Source organism: Ipomoea nil, unplaced genomic scaffold, assembly GCF_001879475.1.
Source record: "Ipomoea nil cultivar Tokyo-kokei standard unplaced genomic scaffold, Asagao_1.1 scaffold1026, whole genome shotgun sequence".
Taxonomy (NCBI): Eukaryota; Viridiplantae; Streptophyta; class Magnoliopsida; order Solanales; family Convolvulaceae; genus Ipomoea; species Ipomoea nil.
In genome coordinates, this window is record NW_017617454.1 from 409,169 (window position 1) to 426,744 (window position 17,576).

The following is a 17,576-nucleotide window of genomic DNA, read 5'->3' on the forward strand; positions in this document are numbered from 1 at the left end:
TCATCATTCATAGGACTACAACTAATACTACAATTATGTCTTGGTCGTGGCTGGAATTGGGAGGATGGTTGCGACTAGAATAGGGAGAAGAATATTTATGGAGTTTAGATCTCTTATAGAGCTTTATACCTTGCGATCTGGGGAAGATGAATCAAGAAATGCACAGTAGACATGAATAAAAAGTTGAGGATAAAAATCATACCTTGCTTCTGAACCTGGGGCTTTGATTCTTGGAGTTGTTCTTTCTTAGAAGCAGAGGCAACTGTTAGCCATAGCTCATGAACGTGAAGAAGAAGAATCACCTTACGTAAAAAGACTATTTTGTCCACATGAATAAAAAATTTAAAAATGTTTAAATTTTTCCGGCCAATTTCCACCGGTGATTTGGCCGGAAGGACCAAATCTGCTAAAAAAAACATAGTTAAAGGACTAAATTGTTAGTTTTAAAAGTCATTGAGTAAAATTAACACGCCCCCTATAGTCATAGGACCAAAAGTATAATTTGCTCATTTGTTAAATTAATAATAGTTCGTGCATCGCACGAGACACTTACTAGTTTATAGAATTATAGAGAGTATAATTAGGGTGTGTTTGGTTCGTACATGGGAATCGGAAACGGAATGGGAATCAAATACTTTATAATGATAATGAGTTTTGGTGAAAGTATTTTGCGTGTTTGGTAGTAGGGTGAAATTGTAATGATTACCAATATTGTTGTTTGGTTATGTATGATCCTATAATGGGAATAAAGATTTTAAAACTACATGAACAAAAAATTAAGACAATATATACTATATATAAAAACAAAATCCTGAAATTTTAACTTCCCGCCCAATTCCTAAAAAATCTCACTTCCTATAAAATATATTGATTTCTACTTTCCATTCGTACAATAATTCTGCGTTAAAATTATATTCTAATATTATAAAATAGTGTAATACAATCTATACTATATATAAAAACAAAATCCTGAAATTTTAACTTCCCGCCCAATTCCTAAAAAATCTCTCTTCCTATAAAATATATTGATTTCTACTTTCCCATTTGTACAATAATTATGCGTTAAAATTCTATTCTAATATTAACCTTATAAACGCCAAGTCTCGCCATCTCGCCTCACAGGAGTCACAGCAGCGCTGGTCTAAACAAGATTAGAAGAATAAGACACAAAAAGACAGAAAAGCCCCTCTAATTCACGGTCAACAAACGGCTTCATTGACTGAGGATCAAAACTGTCCAACGACCAATAACAGTGTCTACTAAGTGGCAATTTTTGTTATGGAGGATGAAAATTGTCGATGCCTCAAATAAGTCTAGGACCAAAAATGCCATTAACTCCGGAATACAATACAAGAATATTTAATTATGGTTATATTATTATTGTGCCTCACGACCATTATATACTAACAGTACTTGAAAAGAAACTAATAATAATAATAATAATAATAATAATAATAATAATAATAATATAAGTGGTAATAATAATATCTAAAAGTAATTAAGTGTTAATAATAATAGTAAGAATATTAACGTAAGTGTTGTAACATAGAATAAATTGTAATAATTAATAACTATAGTCTAGGATTAAATTTGGAATTGTCAGGAAAGATAAACGACCTCTGGTGAAATCAACTCTTAAATAATTATATATCGATTTAAATATTCTTAATACATTACAACAATTCCATTTCATGCATCGCACGGGTGAAAATACTAGTTTATTCTAATATAAAGACATCTAAATTACTAATATGAACAAATAAAAATAAAATAAAAATCTAAAAACACTAATCTAAACTTAAAAATCAAATTACCAATTAAGATGAGAAATAATGGAATGAAACCATTATTTTATTAGAGGGTGAGTTTTTCAATTAAAGGGCTAATCAAATCACATAATAGTACTTTAGAAACCTATCAACCAAATAATAACAATGACTTTAATTCCATCGCTGATAGCTAAATTCATTAACTAAACACGGGTAATGCTTAATTATTGAAAAAGAGAGAGAGAGAGAGAACAAAATATCTTCAAAGCTTCTAGAGTATGTGACATTGTACTACTCTAAGCAGTCTATTATGCATGTTCGAGGCTTGCGAGTAGTTGGAGCACTCTCCTGGCTCCTGTATTATTTATTCAGTGTTTGCTTTATAAAGAATGTGATTGGTAAAAAATATTATGATATTTTTATAATTATTGTTAATTTTACTTTACAAATTTAAACACTTAACTGTAAATGCTAGGCTCCAAGCAGTAAAAAATGAACCACTAAATAAAATAAAATTAAAAACTCAGTCATAAACTCTAAAATTGAAACTAGTGCAATGCACTTTCGCATGTTTGTAAGTGTACTTTTTAATACTAAATATAATGTTCAAACCTGAAAAATTCTAAGAAGGGTAGATTTTAGTGTTTAAGTTTGCATAGTAAAGTTTGGTGATAATTATAAAAAGAGCAAATACCAATTTTGGTCCCACGAGTATTAGCAAAATAACGGTTTTGGTCCACATGTTTAATTCCTACCAATTTTCATCCATGACTATTGTTTTAGTACCAATTTTAATCCATGACTATTATTTTAGTACCAAAATTCATCACGTCGGTCACCCATCAATTTAAGACATCCCGAAATTTAAAAATTTTAAGAGTATTTTCGTCCTTTTCAACTTAAGATTCCAATTTGAGCATAAATAAATGAATTTAAGCCCTAAGATCGATCTCAATTCGCAGTTCTAGATCTCCTCCCCATCCTACCTTAATTTGAGGAAGAAAACTGTGAATTGGGATAGATCTTAGGGCTTAAATCCTTTTATTTATGCTCAAATAGGGATCCTAATTTGAAAAGCACGAAACTACCTTTAATAATTTCATATTTCGACATGTTTTAAACGAATGGGTGACCGGCATAATGAATTTTGGCACTAAAACAATAGTTATGGATGAAAATTGGTACTAAAACAATAGTCGTGGATGAAAATTGGTATAAATTAAACATGTTGACCAAAACTGTCATTTTGCTAATACTCATGGGACCAGTATTGGTATTTGCTCTTATAAAAATGTCACTATATTTTTTTTAATATGATTTGGTCCGTTCGATTTTTTAGATGTAAAACTGGGATTGGTTCTTAGTTTTCTCCAAATAACTAGCTTATTACGGAGTATATAATAAAAATTAAAAAGAAATTGTGTACATTTCTTGTTATTTTTGTAAAGTGAATATTTAATCTCAATTCAAGTACCACCCTCAATCTCTTGTAAAACAAATATGGAATTGTATCACCCGACTTGTGTGACGGTAGAATTGAAGGTTCAATCAATACTGGTATGACTGATACTCCATGCAAATTAACCTGACAGGTTTTAGTTGCTGACTATATATCCTCTTCAATTCCTCACATTATTTTTTTTGGTTGCCCAAAAGTATCCCTCTAGCCGATAGCCAGAAGTAAGTGGTAGGGGACTGACCAAATGATTTGCTCCATTCACATGGGTGAGGATCGAACCCCCAACCTCATGCATAAAAGACAAGGTGCTGAACCACCACGCCAATCATGTTGGTTAATTCCTTATATTATTGTTGGTTCTTTTTGTAATTTATTTATGCGTGACAGACCTACCCTATTGGGTAAATTGTACGTTCCCAATCCCAATTCCTTAATTGTAACAAATCATTATGTTCAAAGCTGTGATGAGAAACTAAACGTACGTTTTTGGCCATTTAATTTTGTCCTCATTATATATGGCAGAGCATGAAAACAGTATGACAACATATATTCTTTCATTATTTTTATCTATTTTTGTCCCAACCTAAAATTAGACACACATGTACTGCTTACTTTACTTTTATGAGCCACGAGAAGGCAATGTAATGCACGACATGTCGAAAACATGACAGAACGATGCTGACATAATGAACCATCCGATCCAGCTTGAAGCTCCAAGACATCTATAAGGTACAACTAACATGCATGAATCGAATTCTTTTATGGCCGAGGTTTCAAGCAGATCAGATGTCTTGAAACTTGAAACTCCCCCTCTTCACCTCAATTCGATTTCAGCATTATAGGTAGTATGTACTGATCTGATATAAATGCCAGAAGAAGACTGAAGAAACATATATGGGTTTTGTCAGGGATGAGTATAACCCAGCTAAGTTGTCAAATAAGGGAATCGTAGATTGCCAAGTTCTCGATCAAAATTCGATTTGGTTTCAGTCTGATCACGACCCACTGTTTGAAAGTCTTGCGATTTCTGATCAACAAAAGTTGGACCGTAAAAGGCTTTTTAGAACGGTCAATCTTCCGACCAAAAGTACTTTTTGGTCAGGTTATCGGGATGGTTTGCTACCAATGGATCGGATGGAGTTAGATGTATACAGTACATGTATATTTAATTGTGAACCTTTATTATGACAGACCAAGGAGCATGATATGATTTGAAGATGAAGATTATTCAATTTTGAGTCGGTCATATGTGGAAAACTTATGTGTTTGTTTATTTTGCCGTGAGCATGGATTGAAGACGGTGCATCTCAACATCATATCATATCTACCATTATTTTTCATGCAAATTCATTCAAGAAGATAAGTTTAAGGTACTATATATGTCTATTGTTACATTATTATTTTTATAAGTCCTACATTATATTTTCGATCAAGATGACCTATATAGGGGGGGTTTAATTTCTTCTATCATATGCTTGTGTTCTTGAATTTGTTGATTTATCATTTTCACTTAAAATAATGGTAGCTAGTTTTGTCTCCCTCACAGAATTCAAAAAACAATAAATCTTTGGTGCCCATCCAAGTTAAAAGCACAAGAGTCACAAAAGCAGATAAAGTAATCCCCAACAAGTGATCCCCATGTAACTTGACCATAGTTTGAAGATAGAAGAAGATAAGACTACCTTACCTTATCTCCATTGGTTTTCCTTTATTTTGGTTCATATATTTTTAACGTTGTGCATACGGCTAGCTTAGTAACACTTTTACAACCTAATAAGAACGCGAATTGCAAGGTTTGCCAAAACCATTGGGAAAACATTATTAATTGCATAATAATAATAAGAAACTAGTTAGGGGGAATTGTTGATTTGCAGAAAATTTTAAACTAGAAAATATTTACTTAATTACATATCAAGTTTAATGCATGGGAATCATATATTTTAAAACTTTGAATATTAATGCACCAAACACTTGTAATAATCTCAATAATCTAACTTAAAAGCTTTCCATTCTCAACTCCTAGCTATAGTAACTTTTGAAATTTCAACTAAATTTCATCATTCAGCCAGGTGTGACACACAAAGTCTTTAATTTGTACTTCAAATAATCCTATATTTTTTAATCCCAATTTATTCAAATTATAAAATGAAAAAAAAAGGATTTTGCCTAGTGTACGTTGAACAAAGCGTTGGATGACGAGGGAAACTTGTTGTCATTACCTAAGGTTACGTTGTGTATTGGGTAAAAGATATGCCTTGTGACTCTAGTCTGTAAAGAATCACAAAGAGGTAATAAACCAGGCTAAGTTACCCCTAACTACCTGACTCAAACCAAAAAAGACAACTAATAGATGGCTCACTTAGAAGTGAAATTTGTAATTTTATAGGCTCACTTAGAAGTGAAATTTGTAATTTTATAGTTAATAAGTCAATAGTATGACCACTTTGGCTGGATTGCCCGCGAGTGATATGCATTTTGAGGCGGGAGAAGCAGCTAGCTAGCGTTGAACTAGTGGCCAAGCTTCTAATTGCCATTTACTTGGGGAGTGGCGAAAGGCCATCGCATGCATACGACAAAATGTAATCAAAAAACATTATTAAGAAAGATTTTTAATTTTTTGTGTATGTGTAACCAGGACTATGTGGTCTAATGGTACTTGGGTTGGACTTCCATTTAGAAGATTGTGAGTTCAAGCCTCAGTGGAGGCGTTGTGTTTCAGTAGATTGAGAAAGTATATGAACATCTACTATATTCTAATAGAGCTAGAAATTAAAAGAGTTGGAGTGATGGGGAATATAATATATAATTCATGTATATATGCATGCATGGGCGAATGGAATAAAATGAATCTCCAACGCCCAATCCTCATCTGCAAGGGTAGAAGCTCTCCTTCGCCCACCTTTCGCTTTCATTATCGATGGAGCGTAGCAGAGCAGATTATAATAGATATGATCTGATCGATGACCGCTTAGCTAGGTGGCACGCAGCACTACAAGTATAAACTCAACCACTATAAAAGACTCGCCATTCCAAATCCCCTGTGGCGCAATGTCGACTACGGCTTTGATTAACGGCTGCAGCCTTAGCTCTCTCTCCCCCGCCGCCCAGCCTTCTCGCAAACTACCGTCTTCTTCTTCTTCCCGTTTCGCCGTCTCTGCCACCCTCAATACGCCCTCCTCTTCTTCTTCCTCTTTTCCCAGTCTTATCAGAAACCAGCCTGTTTTCGCCGCCCCTGCTCCCATCATCACCCCTACCTTGGTACGTATGTATATGTATATACCTACCTACATTATCATATTATTATTACTAATTAATTAATTTGCGTATATATAATATGCTGTTATAACAACAAGGAGTTAGGCGGTTAGTTTGTTAGAACCGTACTGTATAATATGCTGTTATATGCCTATATGCTTCTAGCTTCTTCCATTATCTTCTTTGGGTATCACAGAACGTACTTAAATGGGTTACTTTTGCAGAGACCAGACATGGCGAACGACAACTACGAGGAAGCCATTGAGGCTCTCAGAAAGCTTCTCAGGTCCGTTAGTTCACCGTTAACCAATCTATATATATACCTTAGCAATTAAGCTTCCTTCTTATATATATATAATATAATAATAACGTAACGTGGTTGCATGCATGCAGTGAGAAGGAAGAATATGGTCCAGTGGTAGCTGCAAGAATCGATGAGATCACTGCCCAGTTGCAAACATCATCAGCTGACAATGCCAAAATTTCCGATCCCGTCGAGAGGATCAAAGCTGGCTTCATTCATTTCAAGAAAGAGAAATACGAGTAAGCTAGCTAATAACTACTATACACACCCTACTATTCATATCATATATATAATCTTTTTTTTAATTATTGAATAATTATATTTAAATGTAATTTTTGTAGGGCAAACCCAGCTTTGTATTCTGAACTTGCCAAGGGACAGAGCCCCAAGGTATATATTATATTGTTGTAGGTAGACGATGTGATGCACTAAACAACTAATAGCTAACTACATATATGACGTACTAATATTACTTATTACATGCATAATAATAATAATAATTATGGATTGGCAGTTTATGGTGTTTGCATGCGCGGATTCTCGGGTGTGCCCATCACACGTGCTGGATTTCCAACCCGGAGAGGCATTCGTGGTCAGAAACATTGCCAATATGGTCCCTGCCTTTGATAAGGTATGAACAGATAAATATATGGGAATGGATTATATTATTATAGAAAATGCTTATGTTTTTACATATTAGAATTTCTTCATAATATAATATTACTTAATTAAAAGGCCTATTAAGGCAGTAAAGAAATGAGGTGAAGGGGTGTCTAGCATTACTCTTATATTATATATGTTTGACGAGAAATGTTAATTTTCAATTTTGTTTGTTTGTTTGTTTCAGTTGAAATACTCAGGAGTTGGAGCTGCAATTGAGTATGCTGTTTTGCATCTTAAGGTGCAGAACATAGTAGTGATTGGGCACAGTGCCTGTGGTGGCATCAAGGGGCTCATGTCTTTCCCTGACAATGGACCAACTTCAACGTAAGATAGATATATCCAAACATTATATATATTATTCTTCATCTTTAATTTCTGTTTACACATTATATTATAATATATAAATGTATTACAGAGATTTCATCGAAGACTGGGTTAAAATCTGTTTACCTGCCAAGCACAAGGTCATAGCCGAAAATGGCAGTCTACCATTTGGAGATCAGTGTACACTCTGTGAGAAGGTGAGTGTTCCTCTTCCATCTGTGCATATTATATTACCATTTCCTATATGAATATATAAAGGGTTTAAATTATCAACAACTTCTGCAGGAAGCGGTGAATGTGTCGCTGGGAAATTTGTTGACATATCCATTCGTGAGAGAAGGTCTGGTGAAGAAAACCCTGGCATTGAAGGGAGGTTACTATGACTTCATCAAAGGAGCGTTCGAGCTGTGGGGACTGGACTTCGGACTTTCTCCTCCACTTTCTGTATCATAAACTGGAATGTGATCCTTTTGAATTGAATAATTGCTTCTTCCACCTCCCTAACATTTTCCCTCCTCCCATCTCCATCTCCCCTACTGTGTAATGCTGTATCCGGCGTATATAAAACAGAGCACAAGTATATGAATAAAATTTCGAGATTCCTACCGTTTAATAGAGTCTTGTTTTTGGGTGTTCGATCATTTCTAGAGTGGCATTGCATAATGTTATGCTGATCTAATATACTCACAAAACAATCTGTTCAGTGAAGTGAATTGTTGATCTTCTATCAACTATAACTACTGCAAAGATTGGGGTTTACCAGTGAGAGATCAGAGAACACACTACTGCTGAATTATAAGAAAATTTCATTTGATTTTATGGTATTGTAGCACAGAGATGCAGCAAACCTGACAATAGTTGAGATTTCGGGACTACAAAATTTTTTCCAAGGGTCGTAGTTCCCTTGGAACGCCATCAAAATTCCCAGAACTTACATCAGACTCAAAGACTGGCCTCTCTCCAATTTTCCATTGTATGCCTTCTGCCAGATGCTCCTTATTAGGGGTCAGCATTACAAAGTTGGGATCGGCCCTCTCATAACTGTGTGGCGATTATTAAAAAAGAAATTAGAAACCCAGATCTCAAGAACGTATAATTCAGCCTACCATTGCAATAACATGAGATAGAGGAAACTAATTAAACCAACCTTCCTTCTCTGATACCGTCAACACAAATGCCAAATCCAAAGGATGTTTGTCCTTTGGTGCGATCTCTGATAGCTGCCAGCCAGCAGAAGCAATACTCAGACAAAAATTTACATAAATAATCGGTGGGGGGGGGGGGGGGGAGGGGGGGGTGGAGAAACAAGGAATGCACAATTAGCTGCCAAATATGAAGACCTCATGCCAACTTATTTATCCTAAAATTGGTTCAAGATACCCCAATTACTATGTTACACATACCTGATAAGCTGAACGTGAAAGAAGGTTTCCACCATGATTTAAATGCTAAAGCTATAGATGAGCTTAGAGGCCCCACTTTTCCCTGTGAAGATTATGAAACGAGTTTTATCCACAGAAACAGGAGAGAAAAAGAAAAAAAAAAAAAAAAAAAAACACAGAGAGAGAGGTGATCGATTACCTTCAGCAAGAAGTTTTTATTCGCTTGCCAAGATGCAGCAACTTGAAAGGTAGAATCTTGGATACTATTTGATGATTTTTCATCACCAACCCTTGAGCAAAAACATAAATCAAATAAGCACTCATGTCTTTAAGTTAATTACATTTTACTTGAGCAAAAACATAAATCAAATAAGCACTCATGTCTTTAAGTTAATTACATTTTACTTTAACACTATTCAAGAATACCTCGACTGCAACTCAAAGCCAAAGTCAATATAGTTTGTTATTCCAACCACTTCATTTTCCTCAAGTGGATTTTTCACCTACAAACGCGAGAAAAGTATTTTAGTAATATATTCATGTACAACTCAAGGAACAAATATCACATGAAAATAAGCATAAGCAGTAATACATTAACTAATAAAGCTTTTGTCTAAAGCACATTGCAATTATGTCAATCAAGAATCTAGATATCTGACATCAATAATTTCATGTAAATTTGATTTGAAGCCTAACACAGAAGAATTTCGTTACATTTATCCGCAATGCTACATGAATACACAACAAAGTACATCAATAAAAGCCAACTTTTTTACTCTAAAGTTAGAGAGAATGAGAGGACAACTAAAGCACATACCCGTCTTTGAACCACCACATGTTGGTAAAACGAAGCAATAAACTGCATTGCAATTCTTTATGTTAAAATCAGGAAAAAAATATAAAATTATAATGCATGAAGAATGGGAAAACTATTAAACCTGTGAATTTCTAGAAAGTTCCAGACCAAAATTGAAGGATGGGCTCAAAGGACTTCCTGATCCGACTCCATAGCCAATTGCACAGCTCCAATTCTTTAAGTTCTTATACTTCTGCACATCTTTGCTTTCAACTATTTTGAGTATCACACCAAAAAGAGTGGAAAATACCGATTTTCATAAAAATTAGTTGATTCTTGAAACCTTTATGGAAGATGAATTTAAGTATTAAAATCACATACACTGAGGTTCATACTGCACCCCTGCAGTTAACCTTCCGATCTGGCTCACCAACCAGGCAGTTTTAGGAATTTCTTCTGCAGCTAGAGAGAAATCAAAAGGAATCAAGATTCTTGCACGGAAGCCCAAAGCTATGAGCTTGCTTCTGTTATGCATGAGGCAAGTGAAAAGTTTAAGACTTGGAGTGCAGCAAAGTAAGGGACAATGTAAAATTACTGCAGCTAAGGTGCAAGAAAAGCTGAATGTAAAAGATAGCTTGTTTTGATTTTGAAAAAAAAAAAAAAAAACATTATTTTTATTGAAAGTTCCGTACAAGGGAATGGTGATATTGTAGCTCCAAATGAAAGGTTTGATGAGCCATATCTCAAACCCATAACTCCATAATCTTCGGGAGATACTCTGCAAAAAATCATGTAATTATAAGTGCAGCAGATATATTTGAGATCCATTCCAATTTGATTGCAATTCATACAAACCTTTTCTTTAGCAGGATTGGAAAAATTCCAAAAGCACCAATCCCAAACTGAGTACAGTATGCACATGATCTCATCAGTAGGATTCTAGACATGCATTAAGAAAAACATTTAGCTGTATAATCTTTGCCTCAAATCACTCTCCTTTGTACACACACACACACACACACAAACAACATTAGAAGTTCTTAGAAAGTTTAGAAACTTACGGTTCAGAATTTGAGACATAAAGATCAACAAATGTATGAGATTTCTCAACGTCACTGGAAGATATATCATATTTTCACCAAAACATATCACATCATTAATAATCAAAAGATCAATAATAAAAACTCAACTAAACAAGGACATTCAATTTATGGATGTAAATTATCATGTAATACCTTTGCCATCTAAATTGTGCATTCCCTACAATATCATGATGAACTTCGGGTTTATAATCAAGTGGACCTGCAACCTAAACTTGTTAAGGAAACACTTTACAGTTTCATTCAACTGAAGGATCAGGGCAGTGAGCCTACAGCAGCTTTCATTTGAAGTTTTGGATGAAATGAATACTCGCAAATTCAGAAGCATAAAAGTTGAGCAAGTTGTAGGATACAGAAGCAATCAAATCCACATGAGGATCATCAATTGGCCTTAGCATAAGTCTGGTGCTAAAGTGCCTTGCTTCCTCAAAGTAATCCTCAAAAAGACATCTTAACGCGAGCTTCCCAAATAACAAGTTGTATGATGATTCCAGCATCCTACATTACACCCCTACTGTCCCTCAATAAATTCTTTACACAAAACACTGAAGTATTATGCAGAACAGTAAATCAACTCTTGAAATTAAGAGCTTTAGTGGAGATAACTTAGAATGAGGAGTTAAAAACAACAAAATTCAAAACATTCGCTACAATCAGTAGGGAGAACCTTGTACGAGCAGCGAGTGGAGGGAAATCAAAGAGCGGAGGAACCAGCACCACGAGCGGCGGTGGTTCTTTGGTGGCCCAGTTCCCCATCTTTCTGTACCGGTGTTCTCAGAGCAATTCTACGAGATTGATTCACAGGCGATAATGGGAGTGATCAAAGTGCAAGTGAGATTGTGAGACGAGAATAGCGGTAGTTGCTAAGCTGCTATTTGGGAGCTGAAATTTCTGAACCCGCGCATCTGCCACTCACGGACTGTTTCAACGTTCCGACCTCACGCCGGCCGGTGACGTGGTAATAAATCAAGAGTTTTGAATGAAGGGAAAAAATTAATCTTGCCTTTCATTGACAAAAATACAGCACATATATACAAAGAGGTTATCATATGCTCCAAGAAAGCTAATGAAGAAAAGGAAAAATACAAAGCCAAAAAATAAATACCAAAAGATAGGAAAGAAAAGGAAACCAATATTTACAACCAAAAATAAAATAACAATGCTAATAACCTCCTCAAGTTGGAACGAACATCAAGAATGCCCAATTTGCTTAAAAGAAACTTAAACTGAGGCTTGCCCAAGGCCTTGGCCAAAACATCTGCCATTTGCATAGAAGTATGAACATAAGAGGGTTGAATATTACCGGACCGAACTTCATCACAAATAAAATGATAATCGACTTCAATGTGTTTGGTTCGCTCATGAAAGACTGGATTACGAGCGATGTGCAATGTCGCTTGGCTATCACAATACAATTGCATTGGTGTAGCATGAGAAATACCAAGATCAAGGAGAAGTGCTTTTAACCATTTCAATTCACTTGTTGCCGCAACCATTGCACGATACTCAGCTTCAACAGAGGAGCGCGAGACAGTCTGTTGCTTTTTAGTTTTCCATGAAATCGGGGAAGTTCCTAGAAGAACAAAATTAGTGAGAGAATCTGCCAACTTTTCAAACCAACACCAAGGAGCTTGACGAAGACCGTACAAAGACTTTCGGAGACGACAAACTTTGTTCGGGCATGAGGACACAAACCCAGGGGGCTTCATTTAAATTGCCTCTATTAAATCACCATGCAATAAAGCATTACTCATATCCATTTGGTAAAGAGGCCATCCACGAGCAATAGCAACAGCGAGAAAGGCACGAACTGTAACCATTTTAATGGTGGGTGCAAATGTTTCATTGTAATCAACTCCTTCGATTTGTCGATCTCCTCGGACAACAAGTCGTGCTTTATAGCGCTCAATCGATCCATCTGCATTGTATTTAACCTTGTAAACCCACTTGCTGTCAATGGCTTTATGACCAAGAGGGAGATCCTCAAGTATCCAAGTGTCATTGTCTTCAAGTGCCTGAAGCTCTTGGCGCATGGCCTCTCGCCAATGAGGAGCTTGTACAGCCTCAGAGAATAATGTGGGCTCATGCTCAGCAGTAATTGTTGCAAGGTAATGCCGATGTGCCAAAGAAAATTTATCATAATTAACAAAGTGAGATATGGGATGTACCGTACCTGAAGATGTGGAACATGGCAGGGGGATATGCGACTAGCAGAGTGCGTGACATAATCATGGAGATATGTAGGAACCCATTTTTCCCATTTTCCACGACCAAGGTTCTCATCATCATCACTAGAAGCAGAGTTGGAAGTGGGTAAGTTCAATGCATTCATATTAGTCACTTCATCTGTCAAGGACACTTCTGATTCAACAATTGTCTCTAGAAGATTATTGGAAAAATCATCCCCAAACCCATTTTCAGTAATTGTCTCTGGAAGGTTATTGGAAAGATCATCAACATATTCAATCATGGGAGACATATGATGCTCAGTAAGTGAAAAAGAAAAGGGAAATATGGTCTCAAGAAACTGGACATCCCGTGAAACAAATCGCTCCCCACTTTCCAAATCACGCAAATATCACCCTTTCTTGCCGTATGGATAACCAATAAACACACAATTATGACTACGACTTGCAAATTTATCTTTAATTCGAGCATCATTCTTCGCATAACACAGGCACCCAAAAGTACGAAGAAGAGAATAATCAGGTGAGCGCCCAAAAAGAATGTCAAAAGGGGTTTTGCCTTTGAGCAATTTAGTGGGTGTCCGATTAATAAGATAGCCTGCGGTGAGAATGCATTCTCCCCAGAACTCAATTGGCAAATTAGCTTGAAAACGCAACGCTCTTGCCACATTTAGAATATGTCGATGCTTTCTCTCAACTCTACCATTTTGTTGGGGTGTTCCTACGCACGAAGTCTGATGTATAACCCCAACACTATCAAAATAACCTTTCAAACATGTGAATTCAGTCTCATTGTCTGTTCGAACAAATTTAATTTGTTTGCCAAACTGACAGTGAACCAAGACAACAAAATTTTTTAGGATCCCGGGAACTTCACACTTAGTCCGGATTAAATAAACCCACACAGAACGGGAAAAATCATCAACAATTGTCAAGAAATAATAAGTACCGCATAGAGCAGGAACACGATAAACACCCCACAAATCACAATGAACTAACTCAAAAATTGAACTTGCTTTATTAGAGCTTAAAGAAAAAGGTTCACGAGTTTGTTTGACCCGGAAACAAACTTCACAGTGTCTATTATTCAAACTACTACCATCTTCAAAATTAGGAAGAAAATTCATAACTGTAGGTGATGGATGCCTCAACCTTTGATGCCACAACTCTGCTTGCGATAAACTGAAAATATTATTGATTTGCATGGATTCTGCCTTCTTCAAGAAGTAAAGTCCCCCCCGTGGTTCACTCGTTCCAATCAGCGTTTTCGAGGTGCGGTCCTGAATAACACAAAATTTGTCAATGAATTGAGCATGATAGGGCGAATCAGCCAAGAGTTGAGATACAGAAATTAAATTGCAGTTTAATTTAGGCACAAATAAAACTTTCTGCAGCCTCAATTTTTCACCAAACACCACAGTGCCTTGCTTCTTTGCATAAGTTTCTTCTCCATTCGGCAGCCCAACAGGACATGGTTCAATTGTCCTCACATTCGTCATATGATTGAGTGTCCATGTCATATGGTTTGACGCTCCGGTGTCAATAATCCATGGTAAGTTACCTGAAAGACGTTGGTTGGTTTCAGGTTTATGGACACTAAGAGCTGCCAAGAGAGCACTCCATTGTTCCTTTGAAAGTCCTCCAATAGCAGTCTGTTATGTATTTGTCATCGAGACAGCTTGAGAAGGGATTTCACCTACAGCAGCTTGGGCTACATTGACTCTTGGTGTTGCACTTTTTCCTCGTCCAATCTGTTGCTGAGTGCCCCGACTTGCACTTCGACCATTAGATCGGGGTCTAGCACCCCACCAGTCAGGGTATCCAATGAGTTGAAAACATCTGCTTGTATCATGCCCGGTGCGGTGGCAGTGTCCACATGTCACTCCATCCTTTTTGACCCCCCCCCCCTAGCGTAACACGATTTCCTTGTCCTGCTCGCATTACATAGCTTACGGGGTCTGAACGATTGTCATGTGTACTCACTATCGTCCTTGCTTGTTCATCTTGAACAACCATATGATAAGCTCGATTGAGATTAGGTAATGGGTCTTGACTCAGAATATTGGAACGAATGGTATTGTACTGTTCTCCTTCAAGGCCCATCAAGAACTGATGAATTGAACTCGTTCTTCTTCCTTTCGTTTCTCCAATTGGATGCTCAGACTGCATTTACACCCTCCACATGTACACACAGGCACCCGTTCAAGGTTGTTGAGTTCGTCCCAGAGCAATTTGAGACGTCCAAAGTAATTTGCAATTGACTCACCATTCTGCCTACAATTTGCTAAGGCTGAACGCAATTGTTGAATATGAGGCCCGTTAGCGATTGAGAATCGTTGTTTTATGTCGTCTCATAGATCCGCTGCTTTTTCTTTAAGTGTTATAATAGACCGCAGAGTAGGCTCAATAGTATTCAAAATCCATGAGACAATCATGGAGTTTACTGTCCACCAATCTTTCAAATCTGGTGAGTCTTCTGCTAGTTGTTGAATACTTCCATCTGCAAAGCCAAACTTCTTTTTGGCCCTAAGAGCTATGCGAATGGCCTTCACCCATTCATCATAGTTTTCTCCTTTCAATTGAACCTGGGTGATTAGACTACCCGGGTTGTCATTGGAGTTCAAAGCATAAGAAGAAGCTACGTAGGTGATGATAGCAGCCTTCTTCTCACTCTCTGTTTCTTTGTTTGAAGGTTCTGATGCCATAATAAATCAAGAGTTTTGAATGAAGGGAAAAAATCAACCTTGCCTTTCATTGATAGAAATACAACACATATATACAAAGAAGGTTGTCCTCTGTTCCAAGAAAGCTAATGACAGAAAAGGAAAAATACAAAGTCAAAGAAATAAATACTAAAAGATCAGGAAAGAAAAGGAAGCGAATATTTACAACCAAAAATAAAATAACATTGCTATACGTGAAATCTCCGATAAAGCCTACAATACCGCTAACTCAAATTCTAGCCCACCAACTCATTTGGGCCTAGAATTTTGAATAGACCAAATAAGATTGGGGTTCAGAACATTAAGTCCATGCTTTCTCAGATCCGGCCCAATTTTGTAATTCATTTTTATGCTTTCCATAATTCCATCCTTTCTTGGTAAATAGTCTAAAGCATATAAGTTTATTTGTCTTCCCTTATTAAGAATATATCTTCATCAGCTTTGAACTTTACACAATATTTAAAAAGCCACTAAGAGAGAGGAGGAAGAGAATAAGGAAAAAGAAAAAAAAAAGGATATATGACGCAACAAAACAAAAAAAAAAGATGAGGTATGATGCGTCTGGCTGGGTGCCTGTTTTCAACACGCGGAGAAAGACAGAGAACTTTGTTTCCATTTTAGTGGCAATGGACCCCACAAAATTTTGCACTTGGTGGAGAAAGAAATACCAAAAAAAAAATCTCATCTCTCATTTGTGTAAAAACAACACACTTAATTTTTATTATTATTTTTTTAAAACATTGATGGTGATACTCTAAGTAACCATTAAAATTGTATTAGTAATTCAATTCATTTATTAGCTATTTTAAATCGATAATAAAAACAGGTCTACGGCTTCCTTGACCAATAAACCAATACAATTTTATCGGATGTCCCCGTAGGTCTATTATCTATGGTTCATGTTCAGTTGAGTTATCATGATTTACATCCTCCCAAATACTTTGTCGAGTCGAAATGTGAGAGACCCTTAAGGTTGGGGTTTAACCTTTTGAAAGAATGAACCAATACCATTCATGAACCTAATGATGTCCATTATTCAATAACTCATTTATCAGTTGTGTTAAGTCGATGATAAAAGCATAGTGTACATATGTTGACTTCCTTGACCAATGAATCCATACAATTCATGAACCTAATGATGGCTCATCACTACGATAAAGGCCACATTTTCCTTTGACATTTATATGGAGCTCATTGGCTAGCCAATATTTTCTACGCTTTTATCATAATAGTTCTCGTGTGGTGGGGGCAAACAGGGAAAGTGCACAATTTAAACGGTTGGAGGTTGATGGCGGTTGATGATTGTGATTTGTGAAGCCACCTCGTCACTTACAAATTAAGTCCATTATTTTGCCTGCTAGCTGGCGCGGTAGTTGATTCTTGGCGGATCCAAACCGCTTCTTTTCTTCCATATGAGTGGAATCTGGGCTCAAGCATTGGGACTCGAAATGACTAATCCAACTTCTTCTCTTACTCCACAAATGCCAACGCCCAATAGCAAGTCAGCAACCAAACAAAACAAAGTCCCTGTTTAGTAAAATATTAGCGTATACCTCAATTTTGATTTATTTGACCACTATTAGTTGTTTAATTTAGTTAAAAAAATTAATATAAG

General features: G+C 36.3%; 2 protein-coding genes and 1 long non-coding RNA gene across 5 annotated transcripts; 2 read left to right on the plus strand and 1 right to left on the minus strand.

The window, feature by feature from the left end:
* Positions 1 to 3,946: 3,946 nt before the first annotated feature.
* On the plus strand, positions 3,947 to 5,401 carry LOC109180567. Of its 2 annotated transcripts, none has more exons than XR_002054087.1 (3): positions 3,947 to 4,188; positions 4,317 to 4,598; positions 4,775 to 5,401. It is a non-coding gene; the product is annotated as an uncharacterized LOC109180567 (long non-coding RNA). The 2 variants fall into 2 exon arrangements; XR_002054088.1 differs by having other exon boundaries at positions 3,970 to 4,330; positions 4,526 to 4,598; positions 4,775 to 4,883.
* Positions 5,402 to 6,192: 791 nt separating this feature from the next.
* Positions 6,193 to 8,387, plus strand: LOC109180570 (carbonic anhydrase 2-like). Its single transcript, XM_019330212.1, has 8 exons — positions 6,193 to 6,486; positions 6,708 to 6,769; positions 6,877 to 7,026; positions 7,129 to 7,177; positions 7,302 to 7,418; positions 7,635 to 7,774; positions 7,866 to 7,971; positions 8,060 to 8,387. The coding sequence occupies exons 1-8, from the start codon at positions 6,277 to 6,279 to the stop codon at positions 8,225 to 8,227; spliced, it is 1,002 nt and encodes a 333-aa protein (XP_019185757.1). The 5' UTR covers positions 6,193 to 6,276; the 3' UTR covers positions 8,228 to 8,387.
* LOC109180569 lies at positions 8,243 to 12,031 on the minus strand. 2 transcript variants are annotated; one of them, XM_019330211.1, is made up of 15 exons: positions 11,720 to 12,031; positions 11,406 to 11,550; positions 11,188 to 11,261; positions 11,014 to 11,067; positions 10,808 to 10,891; positions 10,645 to 10,730; positions 10,334 to 10,414; positions 10,095 to 10,225; positions 9,974 to 10,015; positions 9,583 to 9,659; positions 9,356 to 9,446; positions 9,178 to 9,259; positions 8,922 to 8,994; positions 8,623 to 8,815; positions 8,243 to 8,514 (listed from the first exon to the last, which is right to left on the minus strand). In XM_019330211.1, exons 1-14 carry the CDS (start codon positions 11,806 to 11,808, stop codon positions 8,647 to 8,649), a joined length of 1,278 nt encoding a protein of 425 aa, XP_019185756.1. In that variant the 5' UTR covers positions 11,809 to 12,031; the 3' UTR covers positions 8,243 to 8,514; positions 8,623 to 8,646. The 2 variants fall into 2 exon arrangements, with proteins under 2 accessions (XP_019185756.1, XP_019185755.1); XM_019330210.1 differs by lacking the exon at positions 8,243 to 8,514 and having other exon boundaries at positions 8,564 to 8,815; positions 11,720 to 11,841; positions 11,925 to 12,026.
* Between the last annotated feature and the right edge of the window lie 5,545 nt (positions 12,032 to 17,576).